The sequence below is a fragment of the Mercenaria mercenaria genome, chromosome 8, assembly GCF_021730395.1.
Source record: "Mercenaria mercenaria strain notata chromosome 8, MADL_Memer_1, whole genome shotgun sequence".
Classification (NCBI taxonomy): domain Eukaryota; kingdom Metazoa; phylum Mollusca; class Bivalvia; order Venerida; family Veneridae; genus Mercenaria; species Mercenaria mercenaria.
The window spans coordinates 7946618-7968018 of NC_069368.1; the positions used below are offsets into that span (position 1 = coordinate 7946618).

A 21401-nucleotide genomic window follows, 5' to 3' on the forward strand; every position below is an offset into this window, starting at 1 on the left:
AAGCAGCCATCAAGTGGAACTTAACTTTCTTACAACAACGCAATCTGAATAAAAATATCACCTATAAACTTAATGCATTGCATCTAGGAAGATTGAGTACGTCAGTCAGATTGGCATAAATGAAAAAATAAATAAGGTTTAAATTTGAATATTTAGCTCACCTGAGTCAAAGAATCATGGTGAGCTTTTGTGACTGCTCATGTGCGTCATCCGTCGTGTGTTGTCCTTCAACATTTTATAAAAATATCTTCTAGAAAATCACTGGGCAGAATTACACCAAACTTAACAGAAATGATATTTAGGTGACCCCCTTTCAAAGTTATTCAAGGAATTAAATTCTATGCAGAACTCTTGTTGCCATGGCAACTGACAAGAAAAACTTCAAAAATCTTCCATAACCTCAAGGCGTAGAGCCTTGATATTTTGCATGTGACATCATCTTATGGTCCGCTGTCAAGATTGTTCAAATACTGACTCTGGGGTAAAAAGAGGCCCCACCCTGGGGATCACAAGTTTTACATAGACATATATAGGAAAGCACTTTAAAAATCTTCTTGTCTAAACCACAGGACTTAGGCTTTTGATATTTAGTATGTGACATTGCCTTGTGGTCTTCTACTTAAATTGTTCCAATTATGCCCCTTGGTTGAAAAGAGGCCCTGCCCCGGTGGGTCTCAAATTTTACATAGACTTATATAGGAAAAGACTTTAAAAATCTTCTTGCCTGAAACTGCAAGGTCTAGGCTTTTAATATTGGTATGTTGCATTGCCTTGTGCCCCTCTACCAAAATTGTTCAGTTATGCCCCTGGGGTGAAAAGAGGCCCTGTCCTGGGGGTCCAAATTTTGACATAGAATTATACTGGGAAAAAATCTTCTTGTCTGAAAGTTCAAGGTCTAGGCCTTTGATATTTTGTATGTAGCATTGCTAAGTAGATCTCTTAACAAGATTGTTCAAATTATGCCTCTTGGATGAAAAGAGGACCCATCCTTGGGGCCATTTGTTATATGAGTTGTATAGGAATAAATACTTAAAAAAAAAATCAGATCATATTTCCTAGACTGTTTAATTATAATTACCTGATGAATTATTAGGGGTCACTTGACTTTGACCTTGACCTACTGTTCTACTCTCTTGTTTTTTAAAACACGGCCTTAAAATTTGGATGTTTTGCACATTGATCTTAAAACTGACTTTCAGTGACCGTGAATGAGACCTACTGACCTACTTTCTAATATTTTAGCATCAGTTTGCCATTTTAAACATGTGACTCATATTAATCAGGTGAACAATTCAGGGTCTTCATAACCCTTTTGTTGTTATTTTTGACTTTAAAACATATATTTTATCATAACATTTATGTTACTATGATTCAAATGATAATATATTAAATATTGCCTAAGTAAAACATAATTTGTTTTATTTCTTATTAAATGTCTCTTCTTAAATATACTATGTAACTAGAGTCACGTCAATCAATTAGGTATGAAAACCCTCTTTTTATCGTTAATTTAGAAATTGATATGATATAGGTGACATTACCAGGAGTCAACAAACACCGACGCAATATTATCAATATCAATTAGTCACCTTTACCATATAGCTGTTGTCTCCTCTGATACCGATGTCCTGTTGATATCATTCTAGAGGTCAGTTCCTCCTCATAATCTGTACAAAACCAGTTGTTCCCGAATATGGATTACGGTATGGGATAAGGAACATGCTAATAAAATGAGGAAATGTGCAAAAACTGGACCTATACTGGCCAAAGTATGCCCCCTTTTGGACTTAGAAAATCTTGGTTAAAGTTTTGTATTCAAGTACTTAGATCTATAGATCTGCAACTTATTTTTTCCTTTCTAGGTCAATTACCCTCTTCACTTGGTCAAGTCCCATAACTCTGACATGTAATTTTGGCTAATTATGCCTCCTTCTGGACTTAGAAAATCCTGGTTGAAGTTTTACATACACGTTACTGTCTCCAAATCAAATGCAGATTTTGAATTGAAAATTTACTGTATCTTCAGGGTTATAAAACTAGGTGATAGCATGAAGTCTCATAACTCTGACATGAATTTTGGCCAGATTATGTCCCCTGTGAACTTAAAACTTCTGGTTGAAGTTTTGCATGCAATTTACTACATTTGTATCTCCAAAACTAATGTAGGTACAGGATTGAAACTCTATAGCTACTCAAACCTGAAGGGTAATATTCCTGCTTCTGTGACAATAATTCGAATAGTCAAGCATTTGCTGTCTTACGGGAAGCTCTTGTTACATGTGTTACCACTTACCGTATTGCATTGAACCTTTATACACTGATTCACTGTGATCAACTTACATACACTCCACAGGTTCCATAACTCTATTATGCTATTTACAGAATTATGTCCCTTCTTCAAATTAGCTAATTTTGACTAAGTTTTTGTATGTAATCTGGTATCTAAGTACCCACTGAGGGTAATGGATTGAAGCTACATACGTATGATCACTATGATGAGCTGATATGCATTATACAGTTCTGTAACTCTTTTATAGCATTTTGAAAAAATTATGCCCCTTTCTGACTTTAATATTCATTTATTTAACAAGGCCATTCAAATGACAGGACTTTTGAAGTGTCAAGCTTTGCAATCCTCAGACAGCTCTTGTTTAATCAAGCAGCAAGTGTCTAGAAGTTATTGCAAACTCATTAATATTCATGGAAGACTGATGTTCATGGATTTTCAGTTTGCATCGTTTCACGAAACCAAATCCAAATGATCAAATAAAGTTTTCATTCAATTTATATTTATGAATTATTTCAAACCCATAAAATTGAAATATTTCATAATACTGTTATGTTGATGCAAAGGGAAGTGACCGTCAGATAAATGTCTAATTGTCCTATTATCAAAATGAGTGGAGTGTGAGTTTGAGCCCCTGCTCCTCCAGCTTTAATTTCTAACATTAGGATAAGAGCGTGAGTGCTTATATGGTATGCATTGCTAAAGAAGATGCTTCTAAAAGCATCACTTGAAGGTTTTGTACTATCTTCCCGGGGGATTCCGTGGCCGAGTGGATCAGGTCGCTGACTTTAAATCACTTGCCCCTCACTAATGTGGGTTCAAGCCTCACTCAGGGCAGTGAATTCTTCATGTGAGGAAGCCAATCAGCTGGCTTACAGAAAGCTGGTGGTTCTACCCGTTTCCCCGCTTGTGATAATAACACACGGATTGGCACCTAGGCTCCTCGTCCACCATCAAAGATGGGAAGTCACCATATAACCTATAATTGTGTTGGTGGGACGTTTAACCCAACAAAAAATGTACTATCTTCCCACTGTAATTATTAATTGTTTTCTATAGGAGTTTTTAAATAAAGTTTATAAATAAGCTTACTCACAAAGAAAATTTTTCAAAATATAAAGTGGAAAACCACAGGTCGCCAAACAAAGGTACATGGATAGAAACGTTGATATCATAACTTGATATTTTATGTGTGTAACATTAAATAGAGTGAACGCCCTCATCAGAGTGAATACCACTGGGTTGACAACAATGTATTTATTGAAGGCAGGTTGTTGAATTTTGTACAGAAATATAGTTAATCAAATTTGACTTTATATGCAGGAGACTAGAGTATCATCTTTTTTCTATTTGTTTATAGGTCAGAGACCGGTTGCCATAGTAACTGATGTGGCAGGTACCACTAGAGATGTAATTGAAACTCATGTAAATATTGGAGGCTGTCCTGTGTTACTCTGAGTGACACTGCAGGACTGAGGGAAACACAAGATGTTGTAGAGAAAGAGGGAGTAAGCAGGGCTGTGAAAAAGTTGAAACATGTTTTTATTTTGTTATTATAAGTTTCTTATTAAAATATAATATATTGTTTCCCGTTAGAGTGATGTTCTCTTTGGGAGAATGGTACATCAGAAAGTTGTTTGTCTGTTTTATCTGATCTGTCTGTAAAAGTCTGTTTTATTAAAAGGTCATCCATTTTGAAAAGTTCAGCCATTGTGACAAAGGAGAGTCCGTTGTCTTATACATCTTTAACTTCCTTAATCTATCCACTAATTTCAGGCATTAGACAGGTAGGCAATTGTTGAATATTGTTTACAAGCTTACGTCTTTCAGTGGGATTCTAAACCTCCAATTTTGGAGGTGGATGCCTTAACCTCTAGGCCATGGCCATGGAGTTTCCATATTAAAATGATATCTATGAACATAGAGTTACAATAACCATTTGTTTGGTTTTCAGAATTGGTTCATTTTAAGTATACTGGGACATGATCAGGTCAAGTTCATTTGTAGTTACACTCCACCAGTATTTTGCAGAATGGCCGTTTTCTGACTCAAAACTTTTGAAAGGATGAATTGATTTAATTCATATTTGGTACACGTATGTGATTATAAAATACAGATCAGTCTTGTTTTTATTTTGTTTTTTTGTTACGGTCTACCAATTTATGGTGGAGTTATGGCCCTTTTCAACTTAAGATTTGTAAAGCAGATCTTTGTATCATGAGGGAAGTTTTACTTGGATGTTATTTAATTTGCGAAAAGGTCGACAGCTCTAGTAATTTGAGCATTGTTGACAGATATTTGTTTATTTTTCTGTGAATATGGAATATATCGCACTGAGAAGTCTAACAATTTTTAAACTGTAAACATTCACACACACAAAAATGATATGCTGAAGATGAGCTATTGTGATTGCTCATGTCTGGCATTGTGCGATGTGCATTTGCCTTGTTAACACTTTAGAGGCCACAGTTGTGACCCAATTTTAATGAAACTCTTCTTCAGAATGTTTGTCGCCATGATCTCTAGGCCAAGTTCAAAACTGTATCATTTGGAGTGAAAAAAATAGGTCAGTGACCAGATCAAAGGAAGAGATCTTGTTAACGATACTAAGAGTCTACAGTTTAAGTTTGAAACTCGTGAGATTTGGTCAGAATGTTATCTTGATGTCCTCAAGGTCAAGTTAGATCTGGGTCTTGTCGAATCAAAATCTAAGTCTCCCGCTCAAATCAAAGAAAAAGCTTGTTAACACTGTAGAGGCCACATTAATGACCCTATCTTCATGAAACTTGATCGAAATGTATATCTTGATGATCTCTGGGCCAAGTTCGAAACTGGGTCATGTTGAATAAAAAATTAAGTCTCCCGCTCAAATCAAAGAAAAAGCTGTTAACACTGTAGAGGCCACATTTATGATCCAATCTTCTTGAAACTTGGTCAGAATGTTTATCTTGATGATCCCTAGGCCAGTTTTGAAAACGAGTCATGTGGGGTCAAAAACTAGGTCACCCACTCAAATCAAAGGTACGCTTGTTAACATGTCTGAGACCACATTTATGATCCTTGATGAAAGTTTATGAGAATGTTTATCTTGATGATCCCTAGATCAAGATCGAACCTGGATCATGTGGGGTCAAAAACTAGGTCATACAATCAAATTACATGAAAAGCTTGTTAACACTGTAGAGGTCACATTTATGATTCTATCTTCATGAAACTTGGTCACAAGAATGTTTATCTTGATGATATTTACGCCATGTTCGAATCTGGGTCATGTCACAAACTAGGTCACCCTGGCAAATAAAAGGAAACACATGTTAACACCTTAGAGGCTGTAGGCCCAATTACTCAGTTGAGCAATCCAGGGTCATCATTACCCGCTTGTTTACTTAAAACTTTGTTGTCCTTTCAAAATCCTGTTGGTAAAATGAATGGATTGAATTTATTTCATGTACACAGGAATATGATCATAAAATACAGTTCACTTTTAGTTACAAAGGCAGAATTATAAATCTTTCCTGTCAATATTTTGCAAAAGTTTGATTTTCCTTACGTAACTTTTAAAGTGATGAATGGATTGAATTCATTTCTGATACACAGGTATGTGATTATAATATAAAGGCCAAGTTTGATTTTGATTACACTTCACTAATTTGTGGTAGAGTAATGGCCATTTTTATGCCCACACCATAAAATGCGGGGGGAGGCATATAGTGTTACCCTTGTCCGTGTGTTTGTGTGTGTTCGGGAAAGGGTGATGTTCGTGTCTGGACCATGACTTTGACATGCATGGTCCGATTTCAGAATAATTTGACACAAACAAAAAGTATGGATAGATAATGTGTGATGCGCAACAACCATTTAACTAGCTCAAAGTTCAAGGTTACAGTGCTTGGTTGAACTTAGCAAATTTTCACTACATACACAGAATGCTAAATATTCTTGTTTTCCTACAATATTTTTTATGCCCCTGAAAGGAGGCATATTAGTTTTCAACTGTCTGTCCTTCCGTTCGTTCGTTCGTTAGTTCGTTAGTCACAACGTTAACTTTTTGCATGAAGGCACTTTACACGCGAACCACTGCACCCAGTACCTTCAAATTTCACATGCTGATAGTACTTATTGAGTACACGACCCCTACTGACTTTGGGGTCAGCAGATTAAAGGTTAAGGTCACAGGGGCCAATGTTAACTTTTTGCATAAAGGCACTTTACTCGTGAGCCATTGCACCCAGGACCTTCAAACTTCACATACTGAAGGGAGGCATATTAGTTTTCATCTGTCTGCTGTTCATTCGTTCGTTCGTTCGTTCGTCGTTCATTAGTCACAACGTTAACTTTTTGCATGAAGGCACTTTACACGCGAACCACTGCACCCAGGACCTTCAAACTTCACATGCTGATAGTACTTATTAAGTACACGACCTCTACTGACTTTGCGGTCATCAGGTCAAAGGTCAAGGTCACAGGGGCCAATGTTAACTTTTTGCATGAAGGCACTTTACTCGCGAACCATTGCACCAAGGACCTTAAAACTTCACATGCTGATAGTACTTACCGAGTACACGACTTCTACTGACTTTGGTGTCACCAGGTCAATGGTCAAGGTCACAGGGGCCAATGTTAATTTTTTGCATGAAAGCATTTTACTCGCGAACCATTGCACCCAGGACCTTCAAACTTCACATGCTAATAGTACTTACTGAGTACACAACCCCTATTGACTTTGGGGTCACCAGGTCAAAGGTCAAGGTCACCAGGTCAAAGCGCTGCGGGGGCATTTGTCACCATTACTGACAGCTCTTGTTTGTAAATAAATAGGGCCAAGTGTCTTTCTTTTAGTTTATGAGCAGTACCATGACTGTGACCTTGCTCATTTTGCGAGGGCATCCATGTCAGTGACACATTTTTAGTCAACTTAAACTTGGTCTGTACAGAAGGGCAGCATATGGGAGCTGGCAGTTATAGTATTTTGTAAGTTTTGAGCAAATGTTTTCTGATATGGCACAGAAATAGATAATATTTGTTTGTTTGTTTTGTATTTGTAATATTCTCTTACCAAGAAAGATTTTTTTTTAAACTGGGCGCCTCCGTGGCCAGGTGGTTAACATCACTGACTTTGAATCACTTGCTCCTCACTGATTTTGGTATGAGCCTAACTCACTTCTTCATATCAGGAGGTCATCTAGCTGTTTAACAGAAGGTCGGTGGTTCTACCAAGATGCTCTCCCGTGAAGAATAAATGCAAAGCGAGGCACCAGGGTTCTTCCATCAAGAAAGCTGGAAAGTCGCCAAATGACGTTTAATTATTCCATCACGTTTTATACCCAACAAGAAATATATATTATACCAGATTTAGATAGCGCCCTTTTCATGATAAACACGTTCAAAGGTGCTTTACGGCAACTGCAGCCACACAGGGCGCGAAATCATCCTCTGCTAGTACAGACACAAAGCGATCTGACCAGAGGGACAGAGTGAGATTAAGCCCCCAGAACAGACAGAAAGAACTTTTTAGATACAGACATGTGCGGCTAACTTAGCCTAGCTCTTTTCAAATTGACAGTCTGGTTCTTTAACGTGCCCAGTGTATAGCACCGATACATGTGAAGCCGTCTTTCCTGGGAAGAACCAGTACAGGCCTCTAGTTAGGTGCGAGACACTCAAGAGCATCTCAGAAACTTCCAGTGCCTGGACGGGGATTCAAACCCTGGACCTCTGGATTGACAGTCAAGCGTGTTACCACTAGACCACCAGCCCACCTCAAAAAAGTTTTTATACTGTAAAAATTCTCCCTCTTTGAGATGAGATATGGTAAATGAAATAATATTATGGATTTTGCAACATTTTTAGTTCGACTATTCGAAGAATAGTGTAGCTATTTTACTCACCCTGGCATCACACCTTGGTTAAAGTTTTGCATGCAAGTAAATACAGCTATCATTTAAAGGCATAATATAATAGCTTGGAAAGTTATTTTTTCTTTTCTAGGTCAATTACCAACCTCACTTGTTCAAGTTCCATAACTCTTACAGGAATTTGAGCAAATTATGCCCCCTTTTGGATTTAGAAAATCCTGGTTAAAGTTACAATCTCCAAAACTAATGCAGATATTGAATTGAACATGTGTCTTCGGGGTTATAAAACTAGTGATAGCATCAGGTCCCATAGCTCTGACCTGCATTTTAGCCAAATTATGACCCCCTTTTAGTTCGACTTTTCGAAGAAAAAGTAGAGCTATTGCACTCGCCCCGGTGTCGGCGTCGGCATCGCCGTTGGTTAAAGTTTTTGATAAAGTCAAATATCTCTGTTACTATTAAAGTTATTGACTTGAAACTTAAAATAGTTAATTACTATCAAAGTCTACATCAGGAGAATCAATCTCCATAACTCTGATTTGAATTTTGACAGAATTATGCTCCGTTTCAACTTAGAATTTTTGGTTAAAGTTTTTGATGAAGTGTAATATCTCTGTTACTATCATAGCTTTGGACTTGAAACTTAAAATACTTATTACCATCAAAGTCTACACGAGGAGAAACAATCCCCATAACTCTGATTTGAATTTTGAGAGAATTATGCCCCTTTTTAACTTAGAATTTTTTGTTAAAATTTTTGATATAGTCAAATATCTCTGTTGCTTTTGACTTGAAACGCAAAACAGTTATTTACTATCAAAGTCTACTCCAGGAGACACAATTTCCATAACTCTGATTTGAATTTTGAAAGAGTTATGTTCCTTTTTAACTTGGATTTTTTAAACTGGAAAAACTCTAATTCAGAGTCAAGCACTCAGAAAAGTCAAGCACGCTGTCTTATGGACAGCTCTTGTTGACTGGTTAAAATTTTGCGTTCAAGTACATACAACTATTACTAAAAGGCATATAGATCTAGCTTTGAAACTTAGTTTTTCTTTTTCCAGGTCAAATACTAACCTCACTGGGTCAAGTCCCATAACTCAGAGATATATTTTGGGCAAATTATGCTCCATTCTAGACTTAGAAAATTCTGGTTAAAGTTTTACATGCAAGTTACTACATGTATCTCCAAAACGAATGCAGATATTGAATTGAAACTTCACATGTGTCTTTGAGGTTATACAACTAGTTGATAGCATCAAGTCCCATAACTCAGGCCTGCGTTTTGGCCAAATTATGCCCCCTTTGGACTTAGAAAATCCTGGTTAAAGTTTTGTGTGCAAGTACATACAGCTATTACTTAAAGGCATATAGATTTGAAACATACTTTTTCGTTTTCAAGATCAATTACCAACCTCACTGGATCAAGTCCAATAACTCTGACATGTATTTTGGGCTTAGAAAATCCTGGTTAAAGGTTTGCATGCAAGTTACTATCTGCAGAACAAATGCAGATATTAAGTTGAAACTTCACATGTGTCTTCAGGGTTATAAAACTAGTTGGTAGTATCAAGTCCCATAACTCTGACATTTTAGTCTAACTATGTCCCCTTTTGAACTTAAAACTCTTTAGATATTTTAATATTTTGGGTAATATTTTCCTGCTTCTGTGACAATATTTCGAATAGTCGAGCACTGGCTGTCTTAGGGAGAGCTCTTGTTAATCTCAGTGTGGGGAAAAAACGTGCTTATACAAAAATAATGACAGACATATTGTGATGTTACATAGACACACACAACATAAAGTTCTATTTCATTTAATTATTTGCAGAATAATGTTATACAATTCTTACTAAATGATATTATTTAAATGAAAAAAATATACTATAAAAATAAAGCACAACTACAATTTATATTAAGTTTCTTAGATACGATGAATTTGCATCTTGTTTTTCAGTTTCTACAAAATCATCAAAAATAATTAAAAAGAGTGCATGCTGGGCATGTATATCAATATTTGGAACACATCAATAAGAAAAAAATCAGTTTGTGAAAACAATATTTGTTATCTAGTGTTTGCACCCAGTTGACTCTATCTTTAAAAACATTGTATCTGCCTGGTGATTTACCATAGCGGATAGAAATCTACATATATGGAACTTGGCAGCATTGTTTCTTCCCCTTGGATGTATATAATAGATAACAACATAAAGCATCTGTTGATCGGGCTTTTTTGTTCCATGCACTGTCCAAGAATAATGAGGGCTGTTTCCCTGTGCCGAAGGTTTGGTTCCTGTTTAGTAGTCCCGATAAGGTTGGAGAATGCTCTTTGTCATCTTGTCTCCCAAGAGAGCTGAATGATTGTCTTGTATTGTAGAAAGTACAGGTAAGGGAGCGAATCAACCACTGCCCAGTCCATCCAGTAGTCTCCTCGGTTATGGGAAGCACTTTTTTTAATGAAATTTCACTGCAATGATTGGTTTTGAGCTTGGCTATTTACTAAAGAAGATAGAAGCCTACATATATGGAATTTGGCAACATTGTTTTTGCCGTAGGTTCAGGGATAAAAAATAATAACGTAAAGCATCTGTTGGTCGGTCCTCTTGCTCCATACACTGTCCAAGTATATTTAGGGCTGTTTCCCTGTGTCCAAGGTTTGGTTCCTGTTCAGTTGTCCTGATAAGGTTGGAAAATGCTATTTGCTTCTCATCTAGTCTCCCAAGATAGCTGTAGGTCTTGTATTGTAGAAAGTACAGGTAAGGGAGAGAATCCATCACTCCCCGGTCCATCCAGCAGTCATAAAAATCTCTGAAAGCAATGTCCTCATCTGTAGATCTGAAAAGTTCATACTGTAGTTCAGTAGGAATGCAGTTAATTTCACATAGCAGAAATATGATACAGGATGCTGTAGCATATTGTACAGCTGCTTCATTGTTATTGTCGGATATTGCATTGAATCCTCTTTTTTGAGCTTGACTTTCGAAATCGTAACATTGGCAAACAGGCTCAACAATGTTTTGGTCATACCTTCCTTCAATATCTCTGAGCACAATTTCTGTTCTGTGATAATCCCCTATACAGTAAAACATGGATGCTAGCTTCAGTTTACTAGATGCAACATCTGTGTTCACACCCAGTGAGATCCAGTAGAGAGCTTCTGCTGATATACCATTGTACTGTTGTATGTTGAGAGAGGCCAAGACAGATCCCAGTGTTGTACAGAAACATGGTGCAAGAAGGCTACAAGCTGTTTTCTCCAATCCTTGACAGTGATTAGAAATAGTGATGAGTTTGAAAATATACTTGAGTAATATTTGTATATCTACTTTATAACTGCTGTTGCTAATATAACATAGGTAAACTTTTATGCTACCAACAATCATCCATGCAGTTTGCCTTAATAAGTGTCCTGAAACAATGTCAATTGTTTTGAATAAGGACAAATTATTAAACTTCAGCCGAAGCCTTTCACCAAGATCATCACACTCGATCCCTAACAATGCTGTTCCTTCACTGTTTATAATATTTTGCAATATTTCAAGAATGTGAGGTTTAGATTCATAAGCAATATGTCCTGCCATCAAATTGTTCCCAGGTATGATGGAATGTGGACAGTTTTCATTCAGTGTACTGGTGTATAGGACAAATAAACAAAATGATAGACAAACATGTAAGTTCTTTTCTCTCCAGAAACTAGACTGTGTATTTGCAATTAGTTTGAACAGAACTGTTTTACACATGAAACTTGAAATGGTACCTTTATAGTGAGGCTTAATGTAACTTTTTAATATCATCTTCATCAACACATAACATCGGATCTGTGTGATATTGAGATTAAACATTAAACACCTTTCTGCTAGAGATGTTGATATTCTCCATTCAAGCTCCTCATTTTCACTGCCCTTGCTTCCAACTCCAACAACAAAACACCCAGTGTTGCTACAAAATTTCTTCATGTCATCTGAAGGCCGCTGACCTGCACCTTGCTGGTTTAACCATGGTCTAGCTTGTAGAGGCCATGTTTTACAGGGGAAAGCAGCAACAAAGTCTGTCTCAGTAACCCCAGGTTGTCCAAATGTTGTATATACTGGACCACTGTTTACACCTCCTGTAAGATAATCTGCTGCTGCTGTCAATGTTTCTGACATTATTGTATTACTTAACAGTATTCTTCCAGTCTTATCTTGGAAAAAGTGTCCAATAGGTGCATCATTGTATGGAAGAGGAGCGTGGTCTCTCAGACGCTGTAGCAAACAGTAACCAGGTGATACAGTATCATCTTGAATCATTAATAGATTGAGTACACCAGGTTGCCAGTCACTCCAGTCTTGTACTATCTTAAAGTCATTTTGACATACAAGACAGTCAGTGTCTGATTCAAGACCCAGTGTAGTTGTTCCTTCTGACTGACTACCTAAAAAGTACGATGTAAGCTTATTATCCTGTAGTTGTAAGGCACTGTTTTCCATTGATTCTATCAGCAGAAGTGTTCTTCTTCTCTTCAACACAATTCTCTCATCCACTCCTATATCAGCCAGAACCTCTGACAGTCTCACTGACACAGTTTCTGTATAATCTGGTGCTTGAAACATTCTGAAAATAACATAACCTAAATACATGTAATTACTTTTTAGACTGATATTTACTTTAAATTCTACAGTTCATAGTTAACATTAATGTTGGAGTCTTAGTATGAGGAAACAGTCCGGAAAATGACTAAAACTCATTTGATAATAATTTGTACTAATAGCTAGACTTCTAATCGTTAATATATAAGTACAGTACAACCTCTTAAGAGTGGCCCTCTTTTAAGCAAAAATCTGTCTATAACAATATCATCAAAGTTTCCCGACTATCAAATTTACCTCTCCAGAACAACAACCTCTACCTAACAGTTAATATTTGTATCTCCCTAAGGGTGTTGCTCTACAGAGGTTGTACTATACTTTCATTTTGTTCCAATATTTTTCATAATGTATATAGACTATGCTGCCTGAAACTAAAAATTCAAATGTCTGACAAAACTTGTTTAACACTCAAAATAAATACAACTTGTAGATGTAGATTCTTTTGTTTTTGTAAGATTAGTCAGCAAAATTGATTAAATCTTTTCTCATGTGCTGTCTGATATCAAACAGACCACATTAAAATATTTGAAGTAAATTATACAGCTTTGATACATGTGAAAGTAAATACCTTAAAGTTTGTTTTAGTTTGAAGTCCCCGAATTAATAAGTAACGTCAAGAAATCTACAATTGTTTTGACTGCGTAATTATGATCTATGTTTGTGGTATTTTGTTTAAACTGTGTAGTTACAGGCTATATTTATAGGTTCATGGGAATATTTTTTTGACTTCCTCTTTCTGTTTTAAATCGAAGATAACTCAAATATTAAATTAGTATTTACCTGTCAGTAGTTACTCACCTTTAAAGTAGTGCAACTCTTCTTTCTTTCTACAATGAACCTTTTGAATAAAAGGTAAAAAGTTTGATTTATGTTTTGAATTAATATTGCTTGAGAAAATTCCACCAAACATTGTACAAATGCATTCTGGAAATATTTAAAAATTTTAGGAAGCCTATTATGTCTCACATATATACAGTTTGGGTGACACTGTACTGACCGTCTGTCTGTCAGCACAAAATTTGTCCTTGCAACTCCTCCGAATTTACACCAGACTTCTGAAGATTTATCATTGCCAAAAAAGAAACGAGGATAAATACGAGTATCAAATTGGGAAGCCTAGTTGACATTTTGTTCTGTGATTTTCAATGGAGTTACGGCCCTTGATTCATTAACTTTTATTATTTTTGGCCACTCCTCTTATGTTTTTTGGGGTATTTCAGCAAAACCTCACAGGAGTGATGAGTGGCAAGCCTCAATGTTCATATTATATATATGGACATGTTCTGGCTCAGTGTTTTTCAGGGGAGTTATGCCCTTGATTTGTCATATTTTACCTTGTCCACACAACTGCTCTGACACCACTAGAAAAAATTACACCTAACTTTCACTAAAATGATTATTGCCAAGCCTTATAATGCATATCAAAGGCATGTTCTGGTTTGGTGATTTATGGCACTTACTTCATCAAATCTAACGAAATTTGGGTTATTTCCCACTTAACAAATATCACTTAACATTTTTCTCTGCTCGTGACAAATATCACTTAACATTTTTCTCTGCTCGTGACATTAGACCTCTTAACCCTTAAAGTGCTGGATAACATGTGTATATTACAAATACAGATCACACAGTACTCAACTGAACCTGCTAATCTGAGGTGGTACTATTCCGTGCTAAGTGACTAAAACAGCAGGCTGGGTTTACTGTCAGAAATCAAATGAAAATCCAGCACTTCAAAGGTTTAACTATACAAAGTATACAAAAACAAATGTTGACACTTTTGAGTGACATATAAGCAAATATCTAGAATTCCTGATGTATTATCATGTATCATCTTTAATATTACTCGAACCAAACAAAGAATGTTAAACTAATCAACAAAAACAAAACTCGCGTTTGAGAAACACACATACGCCCAGTGGGGTTTACGTGGAAAGATTCATCTTATTGTATAGCGCAGCAGCCCTAAACAATTCTGTAAAACAGCAGCTCGGGGAAATGTCAACAGCTGTTGCTGGAAATACTGGTCACAATTAGGTAAATAGTTTTTCCTATATATTCTTTATAAAACTGACGTTTTTTAAAGAGCTACCAAACATAGCTAGATCCATTTCAGAGAACAAATCCTTACCTCATTTTAAAGAGTTATGATAAAACTGATATAAATTGAAGAGAAAAGTAGGGGTCATCATCTTCTAAGAGAGATTTCTCTGGTCACATTTGCTTACTGTAAACTGACATCAAAATCACACTGCTGTAAACTGGAAGTACTACTCATACTAAAATTGAGCTTCACTTCACCAAATACAACCTGTTCTCCCATTTTTCCTACCAAAATGTCAAAAATACATCCACAATGAAGTTTAAACAGAAACTAGCTTCAATTTAAACCTCTGTTGCCATGCCAAGTGAAAAATTAGTGTTCAAATACCTGGCAGCCATTACGCGATAGACCAGATGGCTCCCACGCTGGTTCCTTTAGTTTAGTTAGACCTACTTGCAGACATAGGGGGCTGCCATTTTGTTATGCCCGATTTTTAAAGCGATCGAATATTACACAAATTTAATCGAATAAACTGTTACTACCGACGCCTTCTGTGCGGTAGAGAGACTACGTGGTCGGATCAGTGGCTGTGTCAGAGAACATGTGCTTCCGATGTTCTGATAAATTACAAGCAAGGTGCGTTTAAACTTTGGAATTTCCTCCTTTTTTGTTCCTACTGATTTCGACCAAGCGCAAAAAAACACGCCAGGTGCGGGTGGTCGAAAAAAAATTTTTTTTTTTTTTTCATTTCTCGTCAAATTGGTGCGGGAAATACCGACGAACAGGTTTCAGTTTGGTGTGGCCTTATGTATATTATTGGAATATTCTTGTTTATTGATTTTCAGAAGAGTTATGGCCCTTTACTGTTAAATATTATGATATTTGGTAACTTCTCTTAGACCATAGTTCAGATCTCACCAAATATTTCAGAAGTTCTCATTGACAAGCTTATGTATGCAACTCATTGTGCATATTATCGGCATGTTCCGATCAGTGATTTTCAGCAGAGTTATGGCCCTTGATTACTTATATTTTACAGTGTTTATACTACATGCTGTATACATTGGGCTAAATATCACAAAACCTCACAAGTAATTAGTGAAGCATAACTTTGTTTATACTACATGCTGTATACATTGGGCTAAATATCACCAAACCTCAAAAGTAATTAGTGAAGCATAACTTTGTTTATACTACATGCTGTATACATTGGGCTAAATATCACCAAACCTCACAAGTAATTAGTGAAGCATAACTTTGTTTATACTACATGCTGTATACATTGGGCTAAATATCACCAAACCTCACAAGTAATTATTGAAGTGTAACTTTGTTTATACTACATGCTGTATACATTGGGCTAAATATCACCAAACCTCACAAGTAATTATTGAAGCGTAACTTTGTTTATACTACATGCTGTATACATTGAGCTAAATATCACCAAACCTCACAAGTAATTAGTGAAGCATAGCTTTGCATATCATTGGCATAATCCGCTTTTATGACTTTTAGTGGAGTCTTGACCCTTGATTTGCCGCATTCTTTGACGTCTAAGCTACTTCTCCTATGTCTCTGGTTTGAATTCAACCAAACTTCATAGAAGTGATCACTGCTAAGCCTGGTTGGGTATTTCATTGAAATACGGTTCAGTGATTTTCGCTAGAGGTATGACCCTTAAAATTGACAGTTTACAATTTCTGCGTGGCAGTTGTTTGGAGACATACATTAAAATATTTTTGGTTAAATCTGAAAAATGGCCTGCTTTTTAGCTCAGTGTGAGCTTTTGTGATCGCATTTTGTCCGTCGTCTGCCCGTCGTCCGCCCGTCGTCCGTCCGTTCACAATTTCTTGTGAACACGATAGAGACCACATTTTGCAATCAGTTTTAATCAAACTTGCACACAGCTTGTATTGGCATAATATCTCGATTCCTTATGAAAACTTGTGAACACCATAGAGACCACATTTTGCAATCAACTTAAATCAAACTTGAACACAATTTGAATTGGCATAATATCTCGGTTGCTTTCGAAAACTGATCCAATCATGGCTTCCAGAGTTATGGCTCCTTAAATGGCCAAAATTTGCTATTTTGGCTTTTGCAGCCATATAGAGACTTCATTTATGGTTTGATTTGATACAAACTTGCAAAATGTCTTTAACAACAATTAATCTTTGATTCCATGATGAATCTGTCAGATCCAATGATAGGTTCTGGAGTTATGGCCACTGATTGACCCCTGAAATAGACAAAATTTATTAATTTTTACCTGGTGTTCAACACGGTAAAAGTGTCATTTTATATTTGATTTTAGCCACACTTACACACCACTTAAGTCACAATAAGATCTCAGTTTTTTCTAAAACCAGCTAAATTCCTCATTGGTTCTAGAGTTACTGACACTGAAAGGGGCAAAATTTTCTAGTTTTGCCCTTTCAGCCATATAGAGGGTTTATATATGCTTTGATTTGATACAAACTTGCACAAAATGATTATCTTGATGATTTTTAGGTCTTGATTGAAACTGGGTCATGTTGGGTCAAGGTCATCAGTACACATCAAAGGAAAAACTTGTTAACTTAACAACCTAGAGGCCACATTTATGACCTTATCTTCATGAAACTTGTTCAAAATGTTTATCTTGATGATTTCTAGGCCAGATTCTAAACTGGGTCATATGGGGTCAAAAACTAGGTCACACGGTCTAATCAAAGGAAATGCTTGTTAACAATCTTGAGGCCACATTTATAATCCCATCTTCATGAAACTTTGTCAGAATGTTTATCTTGATGATTCCTAGGAATAGTTTGAAACTGGGTCAAATGGGGTCAAAAACTAGGTCACCCAGTCAAATCAAAGGGAAAGATTGTTAACACTCTTGTTCATTTGATGTGCATGAAACTTGGTCAGAATGTTTGTGAAATATCGGATGAATTTCTATCAGGGTGATGTAGGGTCAAAAACTAAGTCACTAGGTCAAAAATCAATGAATAAGCTTGTTTACACTCAAGAGGCCACGCTTTTTTGTCCAATCTTAATATAATTTTTCAGAATATTTGTCTCCATGAAATTATGATTAAATTCATTTTGGGCAAAATCAACAGTTAAAATGGTGATGTTGGGAGTAATGGTCCATTAACACATATTTACACTGTTATTGTGTGTTACTCAGGTGAGTGACATAGGGCCATTTTTGCCCTATTGTTGTTATTAAAGGGTCAATAATACCTTTTTCTGTTCTAGTGCTAATGGTTGGTCATATTTTGGGGTTACTGTTGCTATTCATGATTGTGTTTTTGTATGTTGCTCTGTTTGTGAACAGAAAATCGTGGTGAATGTTTCTTAATTACCAGTAGTAAAACTAACAGATTATGTTTCTGTTTCAGTGCCAATGAAGCAGATGTCAAAGTTGTTGTTGTAGATGTTTCTAGCCAGGATTTCATGAATTTTATACACATAGAACAATTTTTAGTCACATCATTTAACTGAACTTGGACTAAACAGCAGTCATAAGAAGATAGATAAGGAAGAAAATTCAGAATGTAATGTTGAAAGAAATATTCAGGAACTCACCAATACTATCATTTGTGTTTAATAAAGTTGATTTAGCACAAAATAACAATATTTCAAAGCTTATCAAAGCATTTGATGATGTTGAAAAAACTAAAACAAATAGAAGGGAAACAGATGATCTAAATTTAAAAGATTTAAATGAAAACAGTGTAACTAATGATGTTGATATCCATATAGAAACTCTACACAGCTTAAGTGAGAACATTAATAGCAGAAGATATGATTTTGATATAGAGAAAGAGATCTTGACAACGTTCAAAGACGAGTCTACAGATAGGTACAGTCACACTTCACAGTTACCCTGGAAACTGAATAACCTAAGGTATGGTATGGTTTTAAGTTTTTTTATATTAACTCAGCGTTTAAAGACAGGCCAAGAAATGAACACTTTATTAAAAAATAATATATCTGTTTGTTTTATTTTAAGGTAGTTCTGCACGTTTGATAAACCGGAAGTGATGGCGTAACGTCATTTTTCCGGAAAACGTAGAATAAAGACCGGATTCGGCGTACGGACATGAAAATCATTTTATGAATTAATCGCAACCTGCGAGTAAATTTATTACAATGGCACTGTTGCCATATTTTTAAAGACAAAATATGATATTAAAACATATCATATGTTAAATAATTCAAAATGATGTCTTAAAATTAGCGCGAAATGTCCGGTTTACTTTAATCATGGTCAGAGATCTCAAAAATTACCTATACATTTTATTTCATCAAATTATAGGCCATGCCTTTACTTACAACTGCGAGAAGTTTCATCAAAATCTACATTGTAGAAAATTTTCTATTCGCGAAAATGTTATGAAAATTATGATTTTCCCATAGACTCCCATTATGAAATATTGCGTGTGGTCCCTTTTTTTCAAATCAGTGCAGCAAAAATCGAGCACACGACCCTATCTTTTTATTTGCTCAATTTTCTATGTATAGTATGAAGTCTTGAAAAATCAGAGTTTAATCAAATTCTACATTGTAGAAATAATTTCGATCCAAACGTGCAGAACTACTTTAACAGTATAATGTCTTTCACTGATTCACTGAACACCAGAATCTGATGTTTCATGAATGGCGTTATCATGAGTAACATTTAATATCTGGCATTCAGGAGTGAAAGATACTACAAACTTGCATGTAAATAAAACAGATTTCTATTGTAACCAAATACTCACTTAAACTGAAACTGAATGATTTGATTAAGCGCCTATTTTTATACAATTCAATGAAGTTGTACATAATAATAATAATAATTATTATTATTATTATTATTATAACATTATTAATAATAACAACAATAATAATATTAACAGCCTTATTGTAGCAAACAGTCATGACTGCAACCCTCCCCTTGAGGTCATTTTACTCCTATTGCGAATACCAATGGTTAAAGCATCGCATAGTACTCCCAGATGAGCTGCATATAAAGGTTCAAACCCCCAGTTAAAGGTGCCATCATATACTATTTAAGAAAGAAATACTACACACTTCCCTACCCATAGAGCCTTACCAACAAGTGTGTTTAATTAAACAAACCTTGGAAATATTAATATTGAAATGTCAAACATTTTATAGTTCTCTGCCAATGAATAATGTGATTGATATTTTTCACTGTGAAATTACCAGATATAGTTCACTGCTATATCTCAATATTTCATTGAAAACATGTGATAAAAGTCTAGATCATCTTTAGTAATGTTGATTCTTTAAGTGTACATTAAGGAACATTTAAATTTCAAATATAAATGTTGTTTTTGATAATTTAGCTGTCAAATACTTTAATAAGTAAATCTATCATAACTGAATTGCAAGTTACTGTTTGAAATTATTTCTGTTAAGGTTATTTTCCCATTATTATATAACTATTGCAATATGAAGACTGTTCATCTAGGGAAATGTAAATATTGACCGAGGTATTAGCCGAATTGTATATCTGTTGAAAGTTCCAATATCTATTTTATCATACTGAAAACAAAGTGGATCTAAACACTTATTGAAAAGAAAATCAACATTATTGGTCAAATGATTTATTGAAATAATCACCATAAAGGAGTATATTAGTAACAAATATATAAATATAAATCCATCTACGACAAACATTGTACAGTACTCATTTTTTGTCGAGCCCACTTCCAGAAGCGAAAACATAGTTGTCCAAATGGCTGTTCGTTGTATGTGCTTGCGTGCGTGCATCCGTCCATCCGGATTTGTTTGTCCGGACCATAACTTTGACATCCATGGAGCAATCTCGTTTATATTTGGCATGAATGTTAACCTCAGTGAGACAGAGTGTCATGCGCAACCTGCAGGTTCCTATCTCAAAGGTCAAGGTCACACTTGGAGGTCAAATGTTAAATTCAATAATGACTTTGTCTGAAGCATTTCTTCTTCATACATGGATGGATTTTGATGTAACTTGGCATAAATGTTCACAACCATGTGACGAGTATCAAGCGCAAGAACCAGGACCCTAGGTCTAAGGTCAAGGTCACACTTAGAGGTCAAAGGTCAGATACAAAATGTACAAGAATGACTTTGTCCGGAGCATTTCTTTTTCATGCATGGAGGGATTTTGATGTAACTTGCGTTCACCATCATGAGACGAAGTGTCATGTGCAAGAACCTAGAATTACTTCCCTTTGTTGTTACTAAAAATAGCTTATTTTGTATTTTTTAGCTCACCTGAGCACAAAGTGCTCAAAGGTGAGCTTTTGTGATCGCCCTATGTCCATCGTCCGTCGTCGTCCGTCGTAAACAATTTGCCTGTTAACACTCTAGAGGTCACAATTGGGGTCCAAACTTAATGAAACTTGCTCAGAATGTTGCCCTTAATAAAATCTTGGACGAATTTAATATTGGGTCATCTGGGGTCAAAAACTAGGTCACCTGTTCAAATCAAAGAAAAAGCTTTTTAACACTCTAGAGGTCACAATTTTGGCCCAATCTTAATGAAACTTGGTCAGAATGTTCCCTCAATAAAATCTTGAACGAGTTTGGTATTGGGTCAT

The 21401-nt window shown here is 35.7% G+C and overlaps 2 protein-coding genes across 2 annotated transcripts in view; one reads left to right on the top strand and one right to left on the bottom strand.

Moving 5' to 3' along the window:
* Positions 1–10075: 10075 nt before the first annotated feature.
* Positions 10076–13433, bottom strand: LOC123523107 (uncharacterized). The gene is made up of 2 exons (XM_045300739.2): positions 13339–13433; positions 10076–12735 (listed from the first exon to the last, which is right to left on the bottom strand). The coding sequence occupies exon 2, from the start codon at positions 12732–12734 to the stop codon at positions 10659–10661; it is 2076 nt and encodes a 691-aa protein (XP_045156674.2). The 5' UTR covers position 12735; positions 13339–13433; the 3' UTR covers positions 10076–10658.
* A 4918-nt stretch (positions 13434–18351) lies between these two features.
* Positions 18352–21401, top strand: part of LOC123523109 (tRNA modification GTPase GTPBP3, mitochondrial-like) — a 39591-nt gene continuing 36541 nt past the window's right edge. The window contains exon 1 of the mRNA XM_053550325.1: positions 18352–18712. Within this exon, the coding sequence (XP_053406300.1) occupies positions 18363–18712 (350 nt within the window). The 5' untranslated portion in view covers positions 18352–18362. The remainder of the gene's footprint in view (positions 18713–21401) is intronic.

Bases quoted from the DNA above. Each gene is read 5' to 3' on its own strand.
- LOC123523107 (XM_045300739.2), bottom strand. From the start codon at position 12,734: ATGTTTCAAGCACCAGATTATACAGAAACTGTGTCAGTGAGACTGTCA.